The sequence below is a fragment of the Schistocerca americana genome, chromosome 1 (genome assembly GCF_021461395.2).
Source record: "Schistocerca americana isolate TAMUIC-IGC-003095 chromosome 1, iqSchAmer2.1, whole genome shotgun sequence".
NCBI lineage: Eukaryota > Metazoa > Arthropoda > Insecta > Orthoptera > Acrididae > Schistocerca > Schistocerca americana.
This window is the reverse complement of record NC_060119.1, coordinates 261,486,832-261,508,745: the sequence shown is the minus strand read 5'-3', so window position 1 is coordinate 261,508,745 and position 21,914 is coordinate 261,486,832. Positions and strand designations below refer to the sequence as shown.

The 21,914-nt window shown below is 41.7% G+C and overlaps 1 protein-coding gene across 1 annotated transcript in view; it reads right to left on the bottom strand.

Annotated features, from left to right (window-relative positions):
* The window catches only part of LOC124624823 (neuropeptide FF receptor 2-like), a gene marked incomplete at its 5' end in the record, with an annotated part of 228,465 nt that extends 207,534 nt beyond the window's left edge, over window positions 1–20,931 (bottom strand). Inside the window, 3 exons of the mRNA XM_047149135.1 lie at window positions 8,389–8,406; window positions 18,051–18,251; window positions 20,884–20,931. Of these exons, the coding sequence (XP_047005091.1) occupies window positions 8,389–8,406; window positions 18,051–18,251; window positions 20,884–20,931 (267 nt within the window). The remainder of the gene's footprint in view (window positions 1–8,388; window positions 8,407–18,050; window positions 18,252–20,883) is intronic.
* Between the last annotated feature and the right edge of the window lie 983 nt (window positions 20,932–21,914).

Sequence of the window (21,914 nt, the reverse complement as noted above, 5' to 3'; positions counted from 1 at the left end):
TTACATTTCAGCACGATAGTGCTCGCCCACACAGGGCGAGAGTTTCTTCTGCTTGTCTTCGTGTTTGCCTTGAAGCATTACGGGCAGGGTTATCCAGCCAACTCAGGATTCATCGATAGAAGGCAGCGACTGGATACAAACTGGCACGATAGTCCTCAGAAGAACATCCAATAATATCTATAAGTAGCAAGTCAAGTAACTAGGGCATAAGGGCCCAACACATTACTGGCTTGCTCAGTTTGTGAGGCTCTTTCTCTTAAATAAATCATCCAGTTTTTATGAAATCGTGGTCATATTTGACAGTAAATGTACATCATATCTGCCGATTAACGTCCCATTAGGATAATTCCTTGGCGGTATGTCGTTTTATTTATCTTAGTGTACATCTCTCGTTCAATGCTGTTTGTTATCATGCAAAACCAGAAAGAAACACATTAAAATAACCAGGAAAAATGGAAATTCCTCCTCTTACCTACCTTTGCGTTTCTACTACACTCTCTCCCCTTCCGCCTGCCTACCGACAACCTGGGCCCCCTTCCGCCCCTTCCGTCGGCCACCCCACAACCCCTCCGCCATCAATCTCATCACAAAGTTACCCTCTTCCACCTACTTCCTCATGTTCTTATATTTCTTCACCTTCCCATTGTTTGTTGTTGTGGTCTTCAGTCCAGAGACTGCTTTGATGCAGCTCTCCATGCTACTCCATCCTGTGAAAGCCTCTTCCTCTCCGAGTAACTACTGCAAGCCCGCCCGGTAGGCCAAGCGCATAAAGCACGGCTTTCCGGGAGGGAAGGAGCGCCTGGCCCCGGCACGAATCCGCCCGGCGGCCTTGTGTCGAGGTCCGGTGAGCCGGCCAGTCTGTGGATGGTTTTTAGGCGGTTTTCGATCTGCCACGGCGCATGCAGGCTGGTTCCGCTTATTCCGCCTCAGCTACACTATGTCGGAGATTGCTGCGCAAACAAGTTCTCCACATACGCGTACACCACCATTACTCTACCACTCAAACATAGGGCTTAAGCTCGTCTTGTGTGAGACGTTCCTTGGGGGATCCACTGGGGGCCAAATCGCACAATAATCCTGGGTTCGGTGTGGGGAGGGGTGAAGTGGACTGTGGTAGTCGTCGTGGGGTTGTGGACCACTGTGGCTGCGGTGGGGAAGGAGCCTCTCCGTCGTTTCTAGGTCCCCAGTTAACATACAATACAACACAACTACTGCTACCTACATCCTTCTGAATCTGCTTAGTGTATTCATTTCTTGGTCTTCCTCATTGATTTACCCCCCCCCCCCCCCATGCTTCCCTCTAATACTAAATTTGCGATCCCTTGATGCCTCAGACCGTGTACTACCAACTGATCCCTTCTTCTAATCAAAATGTGCCACAAATTCCTCTTCTCTTCAGTTCTATTCAATACCTCCTCATGGTTACGTGATCTACCCATCTAATCTTCATCGTTCTTCTGTAGCACCTCATTTCGAAAGCTTCTATTTTCTTCTTGTTTAAACTATTTATTCACGTTTCACTTCCACACGTAGCTATGCTCTATACAAATACTTTCAGAAAGAACTTCCTGACATTTAAATCTAAACTCGATGTTTACAAATTTCTCTCCTTCAGAAAAGCTTTCTTTGCAATAGCCAGTCTACATTTTACATCCTCTCTACTTTGACCATCATCAGTTACTTTTTTCCCCATGTGGCAAAACTCATCTACTGCTTTAAGTGTCTCATTTCTTAATGTAATTCCTTCAGCATTACCTGATTTAATTCGACTACATTCCATTATTCTCGTTTTGCTTTTGTTGATATTTGTCTTATATCCTCCTTTCAAGACACTGTCCATTCCGCTCAGCTGCTCTTCCGTGTCCTTTGCTGTATCTGACAGAATTACAATGTCGTTGGCAAACCTCAAAGTTTTTATCTCTCCTCCATGGATTTTAATTCCTACACTAAATTTTTCTTTTGTTTCCCTTACTGCTTGCTCAATATACATACGGAATAACTTTGGGGATAGGTTACACCCCGGCCTCCTTCCCTTCTCAACCAGTGTTTCCCTTTCATGCCCCTCGACCCCTGTAACTGCCATCTGAATCCTGTAAAAATTGTAAATAGCGTTCCACTCCCTGTATTTTATCCCTGCTACCTTCAGAATTTAAAAGTATTCCAGTCAGCATTGTTAAAAGCTTTCTATAAGTCTACAAATTCTGGAAGTGTAGGTTTGCCTTTCCTTTATCTACCTTCTAAGATTATTGCCTCAAGTGTCGCAACATTTCTACGCAATCGAAACTGATCTTCCCCAAGGTCGACTCCTATCAGTTTTTCCATTTGCCTGTAAAAAATTCGTGTTATTATTTTGCAACCGTGACTTATTAGAGGCCGGCCGCGGTGGCAGAGCGGATCTAGGCGCTACAGTCTGGAACCGCGTGACCACTACGGTCGCAGGTTCGAATTCTGCCTCGGGCATGGATGTATGTGATGTCCATAGGCTAGTTAGGTTTAAGTAGTTCTAAGTTCTAGGGGACTGATGACCACAGCAGTTCTCATAGTGCTAAGAGCCATTTGAACCATTTGACTTATTAGATCGATAGTTCGGTCATTTTCATATCTTTCAACACCTGCTTTCTTCGGGATTGGAATTATCATATTCTTCTTGAAGTCTGAGGGGTCTTTCGGCTGTCTCATACATCTTGCTCACCCGATACAAGAGTTTTGTCATGGCTGACTCTCCCATGGCTATCAATAGTTCTAACGGAATGGTGTCTACTCTCAGGACCTTGTTTCGACTTAGGTCTTTCAGTGCTCTGTCAAATTCTTCATGCAGTATCGTATCTCCAATTTCATCTTCGTCCTCTACCATTTCCATAATAATGCCCACAAGTACATCACTCTTCTGTAGAACCCCTATGTACTCCTTCCACCTTTCTGCTTTCTCTTCTTTGCTTAGGACTGGTTATCCATCTGAGCTCTTGATATTCATAGAGGAGGTTTTCTTTTCGGCAGCGCTCTCTTTAATTTTCCTGTAGGCACTATCGATCTTACTCCTCGTGATAAACGTTTGTACATCCTTAAATTTGTCCTCTAACCACCTCTGCTAAGCCAGTTTGCACTTCCAGTCGCTCTCATTTTGGAGACGTTTGTATTCCTTTTTGCCTGCTTCATTTACTGCATTTTTTATATTTTGTTCTCTCATCAATTAAATTCAATATTTCTATTACTCAAGGATTTCTATAGTCCTCCTCTTTTTACGTGCTTGGTCCTATGCTGTTTTCATTATTTCATCTGCCAAAGTTACCCAATCTTCTTCTACACTATTTCTTTCTCCTGTTCTTGTCAACCGTTTGCTAATGCTCTCTCTAAAACTTTCTACAAACTCTGATTCTTTGAGTTTATCCAGCTCTCATCTCCTTAAATTACTACCTTTTACCAGTTTCTTCAATTTTAATGGCTCTGAGCACTATGGGACTTAACTTCTGAGGTCATCAGTCCCCTAGAACTTAGAACTACTTAAACCTAACTAACCTAAGGACATCACACACATCCATGACCGAGGCAGGATTCGAACCTGCGACCAGTTTTAATCTAAAGTTGATAACACACGATTTAAAACCTGGTTCCTAAATCTCTGTCTTACGATTACATAATCTGTCTGAAACCTACGGATGGCTCCAAGCCTCTTCCGCGTATACAGCCTTCTTTTGTGATTCTTAAACCAAATGATAAAGTCATGCTCTGTGCAAAATTCTACCTGGTGGCTCCATCTTTCATTCCTTACCCCCAGTTCGTATTCACCTACTACTTTTCGTTCTCTGCCTTTTCCTGCTATCGAATTCCAGTTCCCCATGACTACTAAATCTTCGTCTCCCTTAACTACACGAATAATTTCTTTAACTGCATCATACATTTCTTCGTTCTCTTCATCATCTGCGGAACTATTTGGCATATAAACTTGTACTACTGTGGTAGGCGTGGGCAATGTGTTTATCTTCGCTACAGTATTGCGTTCACTATGCTGTTCGTAGTAGCTTATCCACGTTCCTGCTTTTTATCCATTATTAAACCTACTCCGGCATTACCCCTATTTGATTTTGTATTTGTAACCCTGTATTCACCAGACCAGTAGCCCCATTCCTGCTGCCATTGAACTTCATCAATTGTCACTATATCTAACTTTAACCTGTCCATTTCCCTTTTTAAATTTTCTAACCTACCTGCCCGATTAAGGTATCTGACATTCCACGCTCCGATCTGTAGAAAGTCAGTTTTGTTTCTCCTGATAACGACATCCCCCTGAGTAACCACCACCCTGGGATCCTCCTGAGTAGTCCCCACCCGGGGATCCGAATGGGGGACTATTTTACCTCCAGAATACTTTACCCATGAGGACGACATCATCATTTAACCATACAGTAATGCCGCATGTAATCGTACAAAATTAGAGCTGTAGTTTCCACTTGCTTTCAGCCATTTGCAGTACCAGCACAGCAAGGCCGTTTTGGTTGATGTTACAAGGCCAGGTCAGTCAGTCATCCAGACTGTTGCTTTTGCAACTACTGAACGGGCTGCTGCTCCTCTTCAGGAACCACACGTTTGTCTGGCCTCTCAACAGATACCCCTCCATTGTGGTTGCACCTACAGTATGGCTAATTGTATCACTGAGGCACGCAAGTCTCCCTACCAATGGCGAAGTCAATGTTTCATGGGGGAAGGGATCTTCCCTTATCCATATCCATCTTGTCTCCTGCGCCTCCCCCTCCCCTTTTCTATCTTCTCCTCTTCTGTGGCCATCACTTCTCCACTCTCTGACCATTTTCTCTTACCTCTATGCTCATCTCCTAACCTCTCTGTCCATATCTCCACCCATATTGTTGTCCACTTCCTCTGTCCCCGTCCCTTTGCCCATCTCTTCCCCTCCTTCCTGCCCATCCCTATGTCAAACCATTTGCATCTCCAGTACCATCACCATTGTAGGTAGGTGGTTCTTAACCTTACAGTGCATCGTTCTAGACAAAACTGATGTGCTTACCATGCTTGGTTGAAATCGATTGTGTAGTTATGAAGGTGTGGAACATATATATATATATATTTTCGTTTTCATAATGTATACTATCTGAGAAAGAAAAGAGCTGGAGTTATGTTGTTTCAGTGATTACAGTATCGTGTCAACTTCATAAGTGATTGGCCATATGAAACGACTTATCAGTATGACATTGCACCACCTCTGTCCTGGAAGCACACCCTGATTCAGTTGGGAAGATCGTCATAAATCCATTTTATGCACAATGATTTTTGATGTATCGGACTCTGGCACTAGTATGGTGTTGATGTCCCAGTTGGTTTCATGCATGTTGTACTGGGGACAGATCTTAGGATTTTACTGGCCATAGAAGTAGTTCAACACCACACAAACAGTTCATAAAGACAGCGCCATGAATGGACAAGCGCCTTGAGGTAACTCATGAGGGTTTAGGATGTCTTTGAGGTACTGTTGTGCCAAAAGAGTTCCTTCAATCACTATCAGCCTGACATAATGTCATAATCGACAGAGCCCACACTGTGACGCCAAGAGTAATACCGCTGGAAGAATGGGAGCAACTTCCAGGTCGCCGCCAAACTCACCGACTTTGGTCAGTAGTACAGTTCATCGGTGAACACAGTGCGACGCCATTCATCAGCATTCCATGGTATGCAGGAGCGGCAGCGTAAAACGAAGCCTTTTGTGTTGCGGTGCTAATGGCAGCCTCCACGTGAGACGTAATTTCTTAGTCCAGCTGCTGCTGGTGTCCAACCGATGGGAATGAATTACTTGCCCTTGGATGGCAGATGAGGATGTAAAGTGGTTACTGTATTTTTGATGTACAGTACTTATCCATTCTTCTAGTTGTCCAGCATGCATTCTCAAGCAATCTAATATCAGACTAACATTATATAAATGTACCCAGAAAATCTGGATAATGCACGATTAGACCAATCAGCCCAATGAAGACCCACAATGAGGTCTCTTTCCAACTGTCAGATGCGGATGATACTCTCACGTGAGTGGTCACTGAACATCTGCCACTGTTTGCACAGCTGATATACATACTTACCATGGCTGATAACAATATTAAACAAGAGCAACACTAATGCACTCTTGTGGCTGTACTACATGTCAAAGACAATAGTACATCTAATAATTTACATGCGCTATGATGGTATGTGTGTATACAAAGTTACTGACATTAGACTGTGTTCTGGATGGATTTTTTTTTCAGCTAGTGTATGTATAGATCGATTCCTGTATAGGTATTGGTGTTTAATTCATTGTGACACATGAACCTAATGATGATCCATTTGAAGAATGAAACTGGTTGATAAAGGGTATATTGATGTATGGTCAAGTGACTAAACCATATGTTGTGACGATCTTGGCTAAAATATTGTTTTGATCAGTTGCTATGAATGATGTGAAATAATTAAACGATTTTCTCTCTTTCAGTCTTTTCTTCATCCATTCATTTATCCGTTCACTCACCATGTCCAATAGATCCTGCCATGACACAGAAGCTTCGAAGCTATCGAATGAAACAAGATGTATGTTGTGCATCTTCATATTTTCGCAGCGCAAAGTTTGTTCCATAGAATTTCGAACTTGCAGTCGCATACATTTCACATCTTCTTCTAATATTTCTGCTCTATACCTTCCAGCCATCTTCAGAGTGACCCGAGGTGACTGACGCTCCAGCTCTTGCACCGTCCTTTTAAACCTGCGGACCGCGCCATTGCGCATGAGGCCATAGATACACAAGGCACCAGAAACGTTGATGGCGGCCAAAAGCTACTACATATGCTTGAAATTAGGTGTATGGACGCACTGTGGATGGACATGGTGATATCGATGCGGACAGACGACACTTACAGTCTATGAGAGATGCACAGAACACTGCAGATACACCCAGCTCTTACGACCTAATAAACTGGCGGGGGCAGAGTACGATAACGTAGAAATTTTAGCCTCGTATTCATCATTCTAGACCTCAGTAGTGAAAGAAGCAATTGAAATTCTGTTGGCGACGAAATCAGTTAACAGAGACAGCGGTTTCAGCTGGGACAGATCATGGAATCCGGCACTTTCACTAATAAACTCAGAAAGACACCGCAACGGTGCAGCTTGCAGTGATAGATCGATATCACCGTGTGGATCGACCGTGCAGCCCTAAATCTAATTTCGTGCACATGTTGTACCTCACTGCCGCCGGTCAATGTCTCTGTTGCCTTGTATATCTGTGGCTGCATGCGCAGTGGCGCGGTCCGCGGCTTTAAAAGGACGGAGCAAGTGCGGCAGCGTCAGCTGCCTCGACTCACTCTGAAGATGGCTGGACGATATACACGAATTATTAGAAGTGAAATTTATGCGGCTGCAGGCCCGAAATTTTCCAGACGATATATGTTAGTATGGAAAATAATTTATCGCAAACTGGTTTTACATAATATATTGTTAAATTTTAAAAATTAATTTCGAGTTATGTGGTATTAATCACTTACTTTGTTAATACTCTGCTTGAGGAGGCCGTATATTAATCTATCTAGGTGGAAGACGTCAGTTTAAAATAAGATATTACTTTTTCACTTTTACAATCCAGTAACATGCCTAACTTATGGGTGAATATAAACGGTGTATAAATAGCTGTATACTGTATGACTGGCTGTCAATTTGAGTGGAAAAAGTTAACTATTTAGTGATGAGAACTGAGTCCTAAAAGTCAGATATAGAGTGATTTTGGAGGAACTGGTTGAGTAAAGTAAGATATATTTATAACTATCTGGAGATTCTCAATTTTGGATCTTATTCCTGCAAGGAAGTTGTTGAAGGATGGGGCAGTAGAATGTTTACCCCCATTCAAAACACTGCTTACTGGCGAAAATGTTTCCAGAATTCTTGTTTGATTACGTACATTTTAGTGATTCTGCTGCAGAACAGTGTTGAAAGGATTTGGAAATTTCAGTATAACGTTAACAAAATTAAGAACACAGGAAGAGTTATTATTAGAGCTGTGTATTAAAAATAGCTACATAAGCGACCAGATTCTCCAAACGAACATTAATTCCAAAGGAAAGGTAACTCTGCATGAAAAGCACATCTCTTTCTGAATCACGGTTGTAGTTAGGGAAGAACGGTTAGTAGTGTTCTCGTGCTTTCTGCACTCGGTTATTCTAGCCAATTGTAGGAGCGATTCCTCTATGGCTCCCGTGACTTCCAGACTGAGGGTTACATCGTGGACTTTATGTGCGTAATTAGCATATCACGCTGTTCATTGCGTCAATATGATTCTCATTTAATGAAGAAGAACAAGTTAGAGTTGATAGGTAAGGTTCCTGTTTACATAATCGTGTACCCTGTCGGTACAAACCTACGTGTGAGGATATAAAAAACTGTTGTAATATTTTGGGATGGCTCTTACACACTTTGTATACGTGTTAATTATTATATGAAAGTAAAAACAGCAACCAGCCACAGTTAACACTGCAATTTGTTAGGGATGAATAGCGTCGTTACCGGCTGACCAATATTACAGTGGCTAGTTGCTATTTTCACTTTAGTGTAATAATCAACCTATTTTTATGTAGCCACAACCTCAATGTTCGACAGAATATCTTTTTGTAGACGCTATCCAAGCTGCAGTTGCTAGCCACAACCTCAATTTTCGACAGAATATCTTTTTGTAGACGTTATCTTTCATAGACAAGCTGCAGTTGCCCAATGCGCCATCGACGAAATGATATCTAAGATTGTAACACTTAGTGATCAATCTGTTTAATATTACCATACATCATTGAATCTGGGTGTTTGCACTGAATTAATGCCTTGTCAGCGCAATCGGAGCTGTAACAGTGTTAATATTAGTATCGGCATGTACATGTTTTTGCACTCAGCTGATAGCACTCACACTAAAACAGAATCGCATAAGCTAAAGAATTTCATGTAATGTATTGAAGAAAAATGATTGAACCCTGTGACTTTGTGTTATACCTGAAGCTGTCTTCGTCGATTGTTCTCTATCCTGAATAATAAGGTGGTCGAGGACTCGGTTCCGTCGTAAAGTCAGCTAGATACTTTTGTGGAGCAAATTTTATTTATTTGACCTCATTACGGTGCATTATTGAATGTTTTTCGAAAATGTATATATATTTGAGATGTGCATTATTCGTAACGGAGAAGATCGTTTCCAAAATGTGCGCTACCTGCCACGGGATCCAGAGGCAAAACTGAATTTTACTTATCACCCTAAACTTGCTTTATGTGCGGTATTAGAGGCATTACACGTGAACATTGCAGAACGAATTTTCTAGTTTCTGGGAAACACTTTATAGCCATATTCCTTTAATCTGTTAGTAAGATGCAGATCCACATGAAAGACGGCAAATAAAAAAAAATTACACAGAATTACAGTTTCTGTCACACACGGAGCAACAAGTCCATGAAGAATTCGTTTTTCTACCATTTTCCTCTTTCTTCCCAGAAAAGACAAAGCTTTCTTCCACAGATAGGAAGAGGGTACAAACACTTATTTAAATTCAAAAGGTACAAAGATATCTCCAATATTTTCAAGGGTTTCACGAGTCAGACTGTTAACACGTGATGTTTCCAGCACCTTACACATAGAAGTATGCAAATAAGTGAAGTTTAAGCATTGGAGCAAAGGATGTGACAAGAAGTACTTGGAGACTATATTCTGTTTTGTAGTGGAGTGGAAAAAGCTAAAAGAGCTAAATAAGAGGCAGGTGATGTTATAAGAAGGAAATGGAAAGAGAAGAATAAATAACTGAAAGGAAGTAAATGAAAGAATAACGAGCATAACAATAATTTATGGAATAAAAAAATGGCTCTGAGCACTACGGGACTTAACATCTGAGGTCATCAGTCCCCCATAACTTAAAACTACTTAAACCTAACCAACCTAAGGACATCACACACATCCATGCCCGAGGCAGGATTCGAACCTACGACCGTAGCGGTCGCGCGGTTTCAGTCTGAAGCTCCTTGAACCTCTCGGCTACACCGGCCGGCTTTATGGAATAAAACTGAAAATAATTGGAGTGTATAGTCCTAATTTAGACGACCCTCTTGAGACTTCTTCGATGACCTACAACAAGTGGTTGACGAATTTTGAGACGAACGTGATTTGTTAATAATGAGGGATTTAAATGGAAGAATTGTAAGAACATTAAATGATGACGTTGTAGGACCATGGAGAGAAGAATAAAATGACGTCGTAGGACCATGGGGAGATGAGGTAGAAAACGATAATGGAAGGAGTTTGATTAATTTCTGTAAGATTCAGAAGTGTACTGCTATGAACGGTTAATCCTGGCGCAAAGAAACGCATAAATACATCTCGGTCAATACGTCAAGGAACCTAAAATCAATAATGGACTATGTACTAGTGTGTAAATAGTGGGTGATTGAAGTACAAGATGTAAGGATAAAGAGAGGAATAGAGTGTGGCACCAATCATTTGATAGTTACTTCCAAAGTTGCTTTCCCGATTAAGATCAAGAGAAAAAAGGAGAAGAAAGAGGAAGATGCTGGAATTATAGCAGTAGAGGACGCAAAATATAGAATGCATCTTCTACAAGAAGACAGAGTGCAAAGTTTGTATCAGCAGAGGTTAAATCTAAAATTGGATGCAATGGAGAAGGACTTTATTGCCACTGAACTATACGGTTTCCTGAAACAATCGGTTACAAAGCAGAGGCGGAGGCTCTAGGAAGGGAAAGGGAGAGAACAGCAAGAACTTATTGGAAGAGAGAGAGTTGATGGAAATGGTTGATGAAAAGAAGGAACTATATCACATGTCGTTAAGCTCTGGGAGCCAAAAGGGTTGGAATGGATACAAGATACATAAAGAGGGCTAAGAAATTAATAAGAAATTTTAAGGGAAAGGTATGGGAAAGAGTATGTGGGAAACCATGTGCTAGGATATAGGAGATTATAAGGGGTGTGGAGGATGATAAGGAAGATGAAAATGGCTAGCAATTCCTCACCCACAATACAAACTATATCTACTGGACAGTGGAAAAAGGCACTTTGAAGAACTTCTGGCAGAAAGGAGAAGAGACCACGTATTTGAAGTTTACATCAAAAGCAGTTCATTAGCTCACAAAAAACCTGCACTACAGCTAGTAGTTAAAGAGACGCTGAAAGAAGCAAGAAATGGTAAGGGGAGCAGACCGTGAAGAACTGCGATGGAATTGTGAAAATATGGGCCCTGGGCTCCCCTCAAACGGTGAGACTTGGATGTAAGTTGTTCATTCAGATTGAGGAAGGAGAGGAAACACCAAGAGAGTGGTGTTTACCGTACATACCTGCTAGCTATAAAAACCAGAACAAGAAACACCCAAGTAGGTATGGTGCAATTTGTGTTGTGGCATATAACAGCAGACGTTTTAGCACTATCTCGAAAAACAGATTGGTGATTGAGATTGAGGGAAAGATGCGAGAGGACCAGGCAGGTTTTACTTAGTAGTTAGTATCATGTTCCATGGATAATTTGCACAATAAATCGTACTGACGTGGAACGAGTCATTTTATATTCACACCGTGAATTAATTTGTAAATAATGTTACATGCTGAATATTTATAAGATTGTTTTTAATCACACATTTGTGAGTTAGCAGTTCCTACCAACCACATTTTACACATAACAATGATAAAAATTCTTCTACGGAACAGAAGGAGTTGCCATGGAAAACATATTCATTTTTTTTCAAATTTTTCTCTGTTGGCTGTCTGATATTTTCGATCACTGGATAAGCTATAAAAATTTTTTATTGTAGCATTATGCTACTCTGTTCGTGCTAAAGATAATCATAATGTGAAGTAATGAACGTCATTTTTCCTTCTGGCATTGTCATTTCATACGTCTTTATTCTTCTTGGAATGCAGTGGATTATTTATGGTTAACTGTCCTGTATGGATCGTATTATTAACTTTAGACAAATAAGTGAGAAGGTGTGTTCTAGGGCTGAGGAAGTATACCTAAAATTGGGAAAAACCGTATTATTTATACCAATAAACTCACTATAGGTATATGAACACAGAAAATGTCTCTAATCTGAAGAATATGCAACGAATCACACCTACTATTTGAAATAAAGTGAATGGTGAGTGAGTCATTCCAAACATCCAAAGGACCCTATTTAATATATAGATTTGTAATATATATACAGGAAAGGCATAGGTTTTCCTTTCCAGCATGTTGCTATCTATTCATTATTACTTTCCAATGACCAAGTACTGATAGTACGAAGTAGGGACAAAAGGGAAAAGCGAGATGTAACTGTAAAAGATCTTGGCGTAACAGACATTTTACCCCAAACAGTAACACTAAAATCAGGTATGGAAAAATTCCATAATGTGCAAGGTGACAAGATATTTAATAGAAATACAAAATTTGTCAAAAGACCTATCAAAGTAAAGCTGGGATGAAGTGTTTAGAGAAACCAATGTAAACGTGAAAGTCGCTAAATTCTCAGTCTTACTTAAATTGCACTTTGGAAAGTCATTTACAAAAGTACCCACGTCACTATGAGTGTCTCATAAAAACAAATCGATAACAGCAGATATTAAGATGTCCTCCTGAACTCTTCAGTACCTCAATTCCATGAAAAAGAGTCCTAATGACCAAGAGTCCTTGAATTTATGTCATTGGTACAAAAAGATTTATAGGAGGGTTCTGACTGATGCGAAAAAGTCATTTAATGAAAAAGTAATACACAATGGAGGGAATAAAAGAAAATCACTCTTGGATGTCATAAAAAAGGTAACAGGGAGAGATAAACATAGACATAACAACATCCACATAAGGGAGGGCGATACAGTAAAAATTGTCTACACCATATAGCAGAGAATGTGAATGAGCATTTTTCAAGTATTGCAGAGGAGTAACAGCAAAAATTCGCAAAAACCATTATAACACCTGTAAATAATTATGGTCTAAGTACAAAATGTCGTTACCAACCACAGAGTATGAAGTCAGTAAAACTGTACAAAAACGGAAAAGATAAAAGTTATTAGTCGTAGACTGAGGTCCAACAAGTGTGCTTGAAGCGATACATAGAGGCTATACAAGCTCCATTACAAACATGGTAAGCGAATGCTTCACATCAGGGAAATTTCCAGAGTATTTAAGACACGAAGAGTTGTACCTCTACTAAGGACAGGTAATGCAGAAGATATAGAAAATTGCCGACCCATTTGTCAAGAGTCACCAATCTCCAAAATTAGTGAGTTACTTGAATAAATACAGCGTTCTATGTGACTCAATTCGGTTTCTGAAGTGTAGAAGTACGGAATCAGCCATAGTAGAATTCGCAAAAGCGGCACTTGATGTTCTTGACAAAGATGAGAATGTCCCAGGCATATTTTAAATCTTTCTAAGGCTTTTGATACGCTTGACCGCGAGTGTCTACTAAATAAGCTGCAAGCATTAGGAACAAGGGGGGTTATCGATGACTAATATTCATCATACGCAACAATCAGGTACAAAGACTAGAGGCACAATATACATCAAAGTAAGTCTAAAATACACCCGTGGTCTAGGGGTAGCGCCTTTGATTCATAACCAGAAAGTCTTCGGTTCGAGTTCCACCGGTGCTTGAATTTTAATTAATAATCAGCATTGGCAGCCGAAGCCTTCCGGCATAAGAAGTCACTTTCATTCTGTCAACGAGGGCGTAGAAACGGACAGAGGTTCAGGACACCCTCTTGTCCTAGGGATGGGAAACCGCCCCTGACGGCTGAAGAATCAGCTATGATCAACGGCATGAGGAAGGCAATGGAAACCACTGCATTAAAGACATGTAACGTGTATCCACAGGATATGTGGCCTGTAATTGAAGAAGTGTCATGATGATCTCTCCATTGGCAAAAGATTCTGGAATAGTCCCCCATTCGGATCTCCTGGAGGGGACTGCCAAGGCGGAGGTTACCATGAGAAAAAGACTGAATAATCAGCAAAAGGACAACGTTCTACAAGTCTGGGCGTGGAATGTCAGAAGGTTGAACGTGGTAGGGAAACTAGAAAATCTGAAAAGGGAAATGCAAAGGCTCAATCTAGATATAGTAGGGGTCAGTGAAGTGAAATGGAAAGAAGACAATGATTTATGGTGAGATGGGTATAGGGTAATATCAACAGCAGAAGAAAATGGTATAACGGGAGTAGAACTCGTTATGAATAGGAAGGTAGGGCAGAGCGTGTGTTACTGTGAACAGTTCAGTGACAGGGTTGTCCTTATCAGAATCGACAGCCAAACAACACAGAAAACGTAGTTCAGGTACACATGCCGATGGCGCAAGCTGAAGATGAAGAGATAAAGTGTATGAAGATACTGATAGGGTAATACAGTATGTAAAGGGAGATGAAAATCTAATGGCCATGGGGAACTGGAATGCAGTTGTAGGGGAGAAAGGGTTACAGGAGAATGTGGGCTGAGGACAAGGAATGAGAGAAGAGAATGACTAATTGAGTTCTGTAAGAAGTTTCAGTTAAAATAGCGAATACTCTGTTCAAGAATCACAAGAGGGGGACGTATACTCGGAAAAGACCGGGTGATAGTGGAAGATTTTAGTTAGATTACATCATGGTCAGACAGAGATTCCGAAATCAGATACTGGATTGTAACGCGTACTCAGGAACAGATATAGACTCAGATCACAATAGTGATGAAGAGTAGGCTGACGTTTAAGACATTAGTCAGGAAGAACCAGTAGGCAAAGACGTGGGATACCAAAGTACTAACGAATTACGAATTGGATGTTGTTGGGCTGGGTTGTTCGGGGAAGAGACAAAACAGCGAGGTCATCGGTCTCATTGGATTAGGGAAGGATGTCGGCCGTGCCCTTTCAAAGGTAGCATCCCGGCATTTGCCTGAAGTGATTTAGGGTATAGATACAGCAATAAGCAATAGGTCAGTAGGCAGTACAGTTGAAGAGGAATGGACATCTCTAAAAAGGTCCATCACAGAAGCTGGGAAGGAAAATATAGGTACAAAGAAGTTAACTGCAAAGAAACTATGGGTAACAGAAGAAATACTTCAATTGATCGGTGAAAGCAGGAAGTACAAAAATGTTCCGGGAAACTCAGGAATACAGAAATACAAGTCGCTGAGAAATGAAATAAGTGGGAAGTGCAAGGAAGCTGAGACCAAATGGCTGCAGGAAAAATATGAAGACATCGAAAAAGAGATTATTGTCGGAAGGACAGACTCAATATACAGGAAAGTTAAAACTATCTTCGGTGACATTAAAATCAAGGGCGATAACATTTAGAGTGCAACGGGAATTCCACTGTTACATTCAAAGGAGAGAGCGGATATGTGGAAAGAATTCATTGAAAGCCTCTATGAGGGGGAAGATTTGTCTGATGTGATAGAAGAAGAAACAGGAGTCGATTTAGAAGAGATACTGGATCCAGAATTAGAATCATAATTTAAAAGAGCTTTGGAGGACTTAACATCAAATAAGGGATAGATAATATTCCATCAGAATTTCTAAAATCATTGGGGGAACTGGCAACAAAACGACTTGCTGACAAGTGCAAGAATTGTCGCACAATCAGCTTAACAGCTCATGCATCCAAGTTACTTACAAGAATAATATACAGAAGAATGCAAAAGAAAACTGAGGATGCGCGCTAGATGACGATCAGTTTGCCTTTAGGTAAGGTAAAGACACGAGAGAGGCAATTCTGACGTTGAGGTTAATAATGAAATCAAACACGTTCATAGGGTTTATCGACGTGGAAAAAGCGTTCAACAGTGTAAAATGGTGCAAGGTGCTGGAAATTCTATAAAAAAGTTAGGGGTAAGCTATAGGGATAGGCGGGTCATATAAAAATGTACAACAGCCAAGAGGGAATAATAAGAGTGGACGATCAAGAACGAAGCGCTCGTATTAACAAGGATGTAAGACAAGGCTGTAGCCTTTCGCCCCTACTGTTCAATCCGTACATCGAGGAAGCAATGACGGAAATAAAAGAAAGGTTCATGAGTGGAATTAAAATTCGAGGAGAAAGGATATCAATTCTACGATTTGCTGATGGCATTGGTATCTTGAGTGAAAGTGTAGAAGAATTATGCTGAACGGAATGAACAGTCTGATGAGTACAGAGTATTGGTTGAGAGTAAATCGAAGAAAGAGGAAGGTAACGAGAAGTAGTAGGAATGAGAACAGCGAGAAACTTATCAGGATTGATGGTCACGAAGTAGATGACGTTAAGGAATTCTGCTACCTAGGTAGTAAAATAACCAATGACGAACGGAGAAAGGACGACATCAAAAGTAGACTTGCACTGGCAAAAAGGGCAGTCCTGGCGAAGAGAAGTCTACTAATATCAAATATCGGCCTTAATTTGAGGAAGAAATTTCTGAGAACGTGCGTCTGGAGTATAGTATTGTATGGTAGTGAAACTTGGACTGTGGGGAATCCGGAACAGAAGAGAATCGAAACATTTGAGAAGTTGTGCTACAGAACAGTGCTGAAAATTAGGTGGACTGATAAGGTAAGGAATGAGGAGTTTCTGCGCAGAATCGGAGACGAAAGGAACAAGTGGGAAACACTGATAAGGAGAAGGGGCAGGATGATAGGACATCTGTTAAGACATGAGGGATTGTCTTCCATGGTACTAGAGGGAGCTGTAGAGGGCAAAAACTGTAGAGGAAGACAAAGATTGGAATATATCCAGCAAATAATTTAGGACGTAGGTTGCAAGTGCTGCTCTGAGATGAAGATGTTAGCACAGGAGAGGAATTCGTGGCGGGCCGCATCAAACCAATCTGAAGACTGACGAAAAAAAAGGAAAAAGTCTAAAATTTTAGTAAAAAACTTGCCATAGCCAAAATACGTTAATATTCATGGGAGGTAGGTTCACTTTTCCAGGGAAAACTCTCGTTGTTGATGAAATGATGAAAACCGTACTATAGCCACTGAAAAAACAAGAGAATTCCTTGCAGAGAAAGCAAATCGAACTCTCAGGGAAATTTACAGTTGGTCAATACACAATATAATAGCATTGAACATCAAGAATGCAGACGCAATGAATTTCAGTTTGAAGATTGAAAACTACACTAACAAACTAAATGTAAATGGTAGCGTGTAATAAATGTAAAATTTCTAGGAATGAATACTGACTGTCAGCTAAAGTGGATGAAAACACAAATATCCTTACAAACAGAATGTCACTTGCATGTCATCAGTGTGTAATAGGCAGTATGACTTAGCTACATGCGATTCACATGTATACTGAAATGCACAACATATGAACCCAATTTTCAAACTGTAGAAATGGGGCATAAGAATAACAACCAAAAATCGTACCTGAGCTCATCGTAAAGAACTATTGAACACACTGGAGATATTAACTGCATCATGAGTATGTCGATTAAACAGTTGCATACATAAAAAATTAATATTGGCATTTACTGCGCAAACAGCTCTGTCCTTGACCAAGGAACAAGACACGATACTCGGAACGAATTTATGGTCTGGAGCGGAATATATGCTGATCTGAAACTTCCTCGCAGAATAATATTGTGTTCTGGAGCCAGAATCGAGCCTGCGAAGTGCTCTACAGACTGAATTATCGAAACGAAATTGACCAACTGACCCTCGAAGCAAAGGCTGGATGGGACTGGCACACAAATACCATGGGGGTGAGTCGCAAACTGTGCTAGGGTGTTAGGATAGTTCAGCTGGTAGAGCAAAGGACACTGGTCCCTAGCTCGAGTTCTGGTCTGGCGCACAGTTGTAATATTAAAAGACGCTTCGAAGTTTCTATGATGCATAGTGAGACAGTGTACAAAACCTCCCTCCTTAAGGTTAAGTGCCGACTGGGGAAACAGGAATGGCATCCAGCCACAAAGTTAAAAGAACAGCTGATTCCGCATCAGGGAATAAATGCTAGGAAAGAGAGAGAGAGAGAGAGAGAGGAGAGAGAACTCATTACTGTGTGTTGTGGGTGAGATAGTTCTGCGAGTAGCTCCTTTCCTGTGGCGCCTTTTACATACATGTCACTTACCTCCAGATCGAGATACGTGATGTAGAAGGGGTATGGCACCACGATGCAGATGGCCAGCATCCAGGTTCCCAGCGCGCAGATGCAGACAGGGATGCGTGGTTTGTAGGGGTACAGCACCAGCCGGTAGCGGTCCGTGGCCATCAGCAGGAAGGTCAGCATCGTCACGTGCAGTGGTATGTCCTGCAACACAGGACCACGCCACTATGTCCAACATCCGTACATTACAACGACGTAAGAGGGCGTCGGCTACTGGTGATAAAAGAAGTTCAGCTATCAACTAAAATGGAACATAACGTGAGATTGACATAAAAGTTTGCTGGGCACGTTACCGCGTCATATTGCATAAAACTACCGCTGGAGAAAACCAACGTCTCGGCCACGGTTGTAGCGGCCTCCTTCTGGGTCTACTGGTGCGTTCTAGCTGTACAGTGTCCCTTTTATTTTGGTATTACTGTTTATTGAGTATGCCATTACGTCATAGCCAGCCGGAGTGGCCGTGCGGTTCTAGGCGCTACAGTCTGGAGCCGAGCGACCGCTACGGTCGCAGGTTCGAATCCTGCCTCGGGCATGGATGTGTGTGATGTCCTTAGGTTAGTTAGGTTTCATTAGTTCTAAGTTCTAGGCGACTGATGACCTCAGAAGTTAAGTCGCATAGTGCTCAGAGCCATTTGAACCATTATGTAATAATTTTAAAACGATAGTTGATTCCATTCGTCAATTACGGAAGAAGGAGAGGGAACTTCATTTTAATAGGTTTCTGCGGTGGAGGGAGAAATTGGCTCCCGTTTACCAGTTGCTGGACGTCGGCCGCGCGGCGGCAGTTACTCACCGGTAGTGCTCGCGCCTCCTGTTGACAGTGCGGTCTGTTGGGCTCTGACTGCTGGCAGCCAAGCTGGGACAAGCTTGAGTCCATCCTCTCTATTCACGTTCTTAGGGTGTTTAAGTATTTCGGTGGCCTCTCTGATTTTGCGTTTCGTCATAACCAGCTGCTTGGCCAACACACAGGGTTCGCTGGATTTTATTTCTTTTCCGCAGTGTTCAGATACGTGGACGACACGTTCGCTATATGGCCTCATGACGAAACGGAGCCACAGAAGTTTCACGAATATTTTAACAACATGCACGGGAAGATACAGTTCACGCTCTAACTAGAGAAGAATGGTGCAATTCCATTTCTAGACGTCGAAGTGTACAGGACAACGGAGGTCACTCTGGGGCGCAGACTATATCGCAAGCCTACACGTACGGATAGGTATCTGCACGTTCAATCCTACCACTACCTAGCTTAGAAGAACTCGGTCATCTGTTCTTTGGAAATCAGTGCGCAGCGCCTAAGTGATGCTCAAAACTTAACACCTGAGCTTAAAATGCTACGCACAACGTATTTAACAAATGGCTAAGCGATAAGTTGATCCACACAGCCTTGTCGACGAATACAAGTAAGTAAGAAATAGACAAACTGCTTCCAGCAGTGCGCTTACCTTATGTGAAAAATGTTACTGACCGAAGAGGCAAACACCTTCACCGGTTGGGGTGCAGCCTGTCTTCTACAGTGGTCGCAGGATCCAGGACGTGCTAGGCTCCGCTAAGGACAAGGTGGATGCATTACACACTGCAGGCGTGCACAAGTGGAATTCGAATGTGGAGAAGAGGCATGTATCGGCGAGACTGGCAGGCCACTAGCAACATGCATCGAGAACACGAGCACTATATTGGTCTGGGGCAACACAACAAATCTGCAGTGGCAGAACAGTAGTAAGATTTCGGAAAAGAAATAAATTCCAGCGAAGCCTGTATGTTGGCCAAGCAGCCGACGCAAAATCAGAGAGGCCTTCGAAGTGCTTGAACACCCTAAGAACATGAACAGAGAGAATGGGCTCAGGCTTGTTCCATCTTGGCTGCCAGCAACCAGGAGGCAATGAGGAGCCAACTTCTCATTCGCCGGTGACCATCAGTCACGGTACATAATAGATAACAGAGGTTACGCTCTCCCTCCAACGCAGTAACGTATTAAAATAAAGTTCCCTCTCATTCTTTCTTAAGTGACCAATGAAATGAACTGCCTTTTTAAAATTATGACGTAATGCGCATCCACAATGAAGAGTAATAACGAAATATAGGGACGCTGCATAGCTAGATCGCACCAGTAGATCCAGAACAACACCGCGGCAACCGTGGCCGAAACGTCGGTTTTCTCCAGCAGTAGTTATATACAATATTACGCGGTAACATACCGAGAAACTTTTATGTCGACTGAGTCTGGCCGCAGAAGCCTACGCAAAAATATCGTGAGATGTTAGCTTCTTGGAAGCATAAAGTGTAGCTGCTACAAAAAATAAATGAGCTTTCACATTCTGAACGCTACAAAGGTTGCAGAGGCAGCGGCGGCTGTATTGAAGCTGTGTCAGGCTAATACAGATGACTCCATTAGTAGCACAATCACCCATAGACAGATACTGGTTGTATCCCGTAACAAAGGAACGGTTTCGAACTGGGAGTGCAATGACGACTGTGGAGGAGTGAAAGAGCCGTTATTCTACTTGCCAGGATAGCGTTCAGCTTACACACGTGGGTATTGAGTGTTCGATGGGTTTTACGTATATATTTAACGAGATCTGATTAGGTCCATCAGGCCCTCTCTTACATCTGAACAGGTTTTCATATATACAGTAACTTTTGTACATCAGAACAATTTTAATATAAAAACAATATTAAAATGATTTGAGTGTTTATAATGATAATGCAAGTAAATAATACTGACTTTGCTAATAAAGTTGATACTGGCAATACCTGTACTATTGCTGTTGCTGCTGCCAGTAATAGTGATAATAATAATAATAATAATAATAATAACAATAATAATAACGATGACAATAATAGCACTAATGATAGTGTTTCTGATATAGCAATTTCTGGGGTAAGGAAATTTAAGGAGACTGCATCAGCTAAGAACAGCGCAAAATGAGGAAGATATCGTTGCAAAGAAGGATGAAAAGGAGTAACAAGTGCCTACGGGGACGATGGTACTCCTTTTTATTGCTTTACTAGATATATCATTGTCTTCTGAAGCTGAAGATATTATTCAGTTCTCTAATATAGCGCCGCTACTGAGAAGGACTTTGAGAAAGTGGCTGAGCGATGAAGTGCGATAGCAAGGATTTTGCTTTGATGGGAATGGGTATTTCTGTTATGTTGTTCAGCCAAGATCGTTAAGGTCGTGGAGAGATGTGTGGGACAGTGTCCGTTGATAAAGCAGGAGAAGACAGATTGTACGGAAATCTCTGCGTTTGTCTGCACACAGCTAGAATATCTGTGCAAATGATGGTGAAACATGGTCAAAGTGTCGTACATCATGATATAATCAGGTGACAAATGTCAGGGGGTGCCATGTCGGACATCTTAATGCCCAGTGTGGTGTAGCAGCTCGACGTGGCATGCACTCAAGCAGTCGTTAAAAGTTCCATGCAGATTATAATTGCGCATGTGCATATGCTGCAGGATTTTGTGCACGAACTGATCTCCCAATTATGTCCCATAAAAGTTTGATAGGATTCATGCCAGGCGATCTGGTTGGTCAAATCATTCGCTCAAATTCTCCAGAATGCCATTAAAACCAATGCAATTGTGACCCCATGATAGGGCGCATTGTCATCCACAAAAATTGCATCGCTGTTTGCGAACATGAAGTCTATGAACGGCTGCAAATGGTATCAAAATAGCCGAACATAGATAGCTCTTTCCCCTTAATGATCGGATTCTGTTGGGTCAGAGGATCCATTCATTTCCATACAGACAGCCCACACCGTTATCAAGCCACCACCAACTTCCACAGTGCCTTGTTGACAACTTGGGTCCATGGCTTCG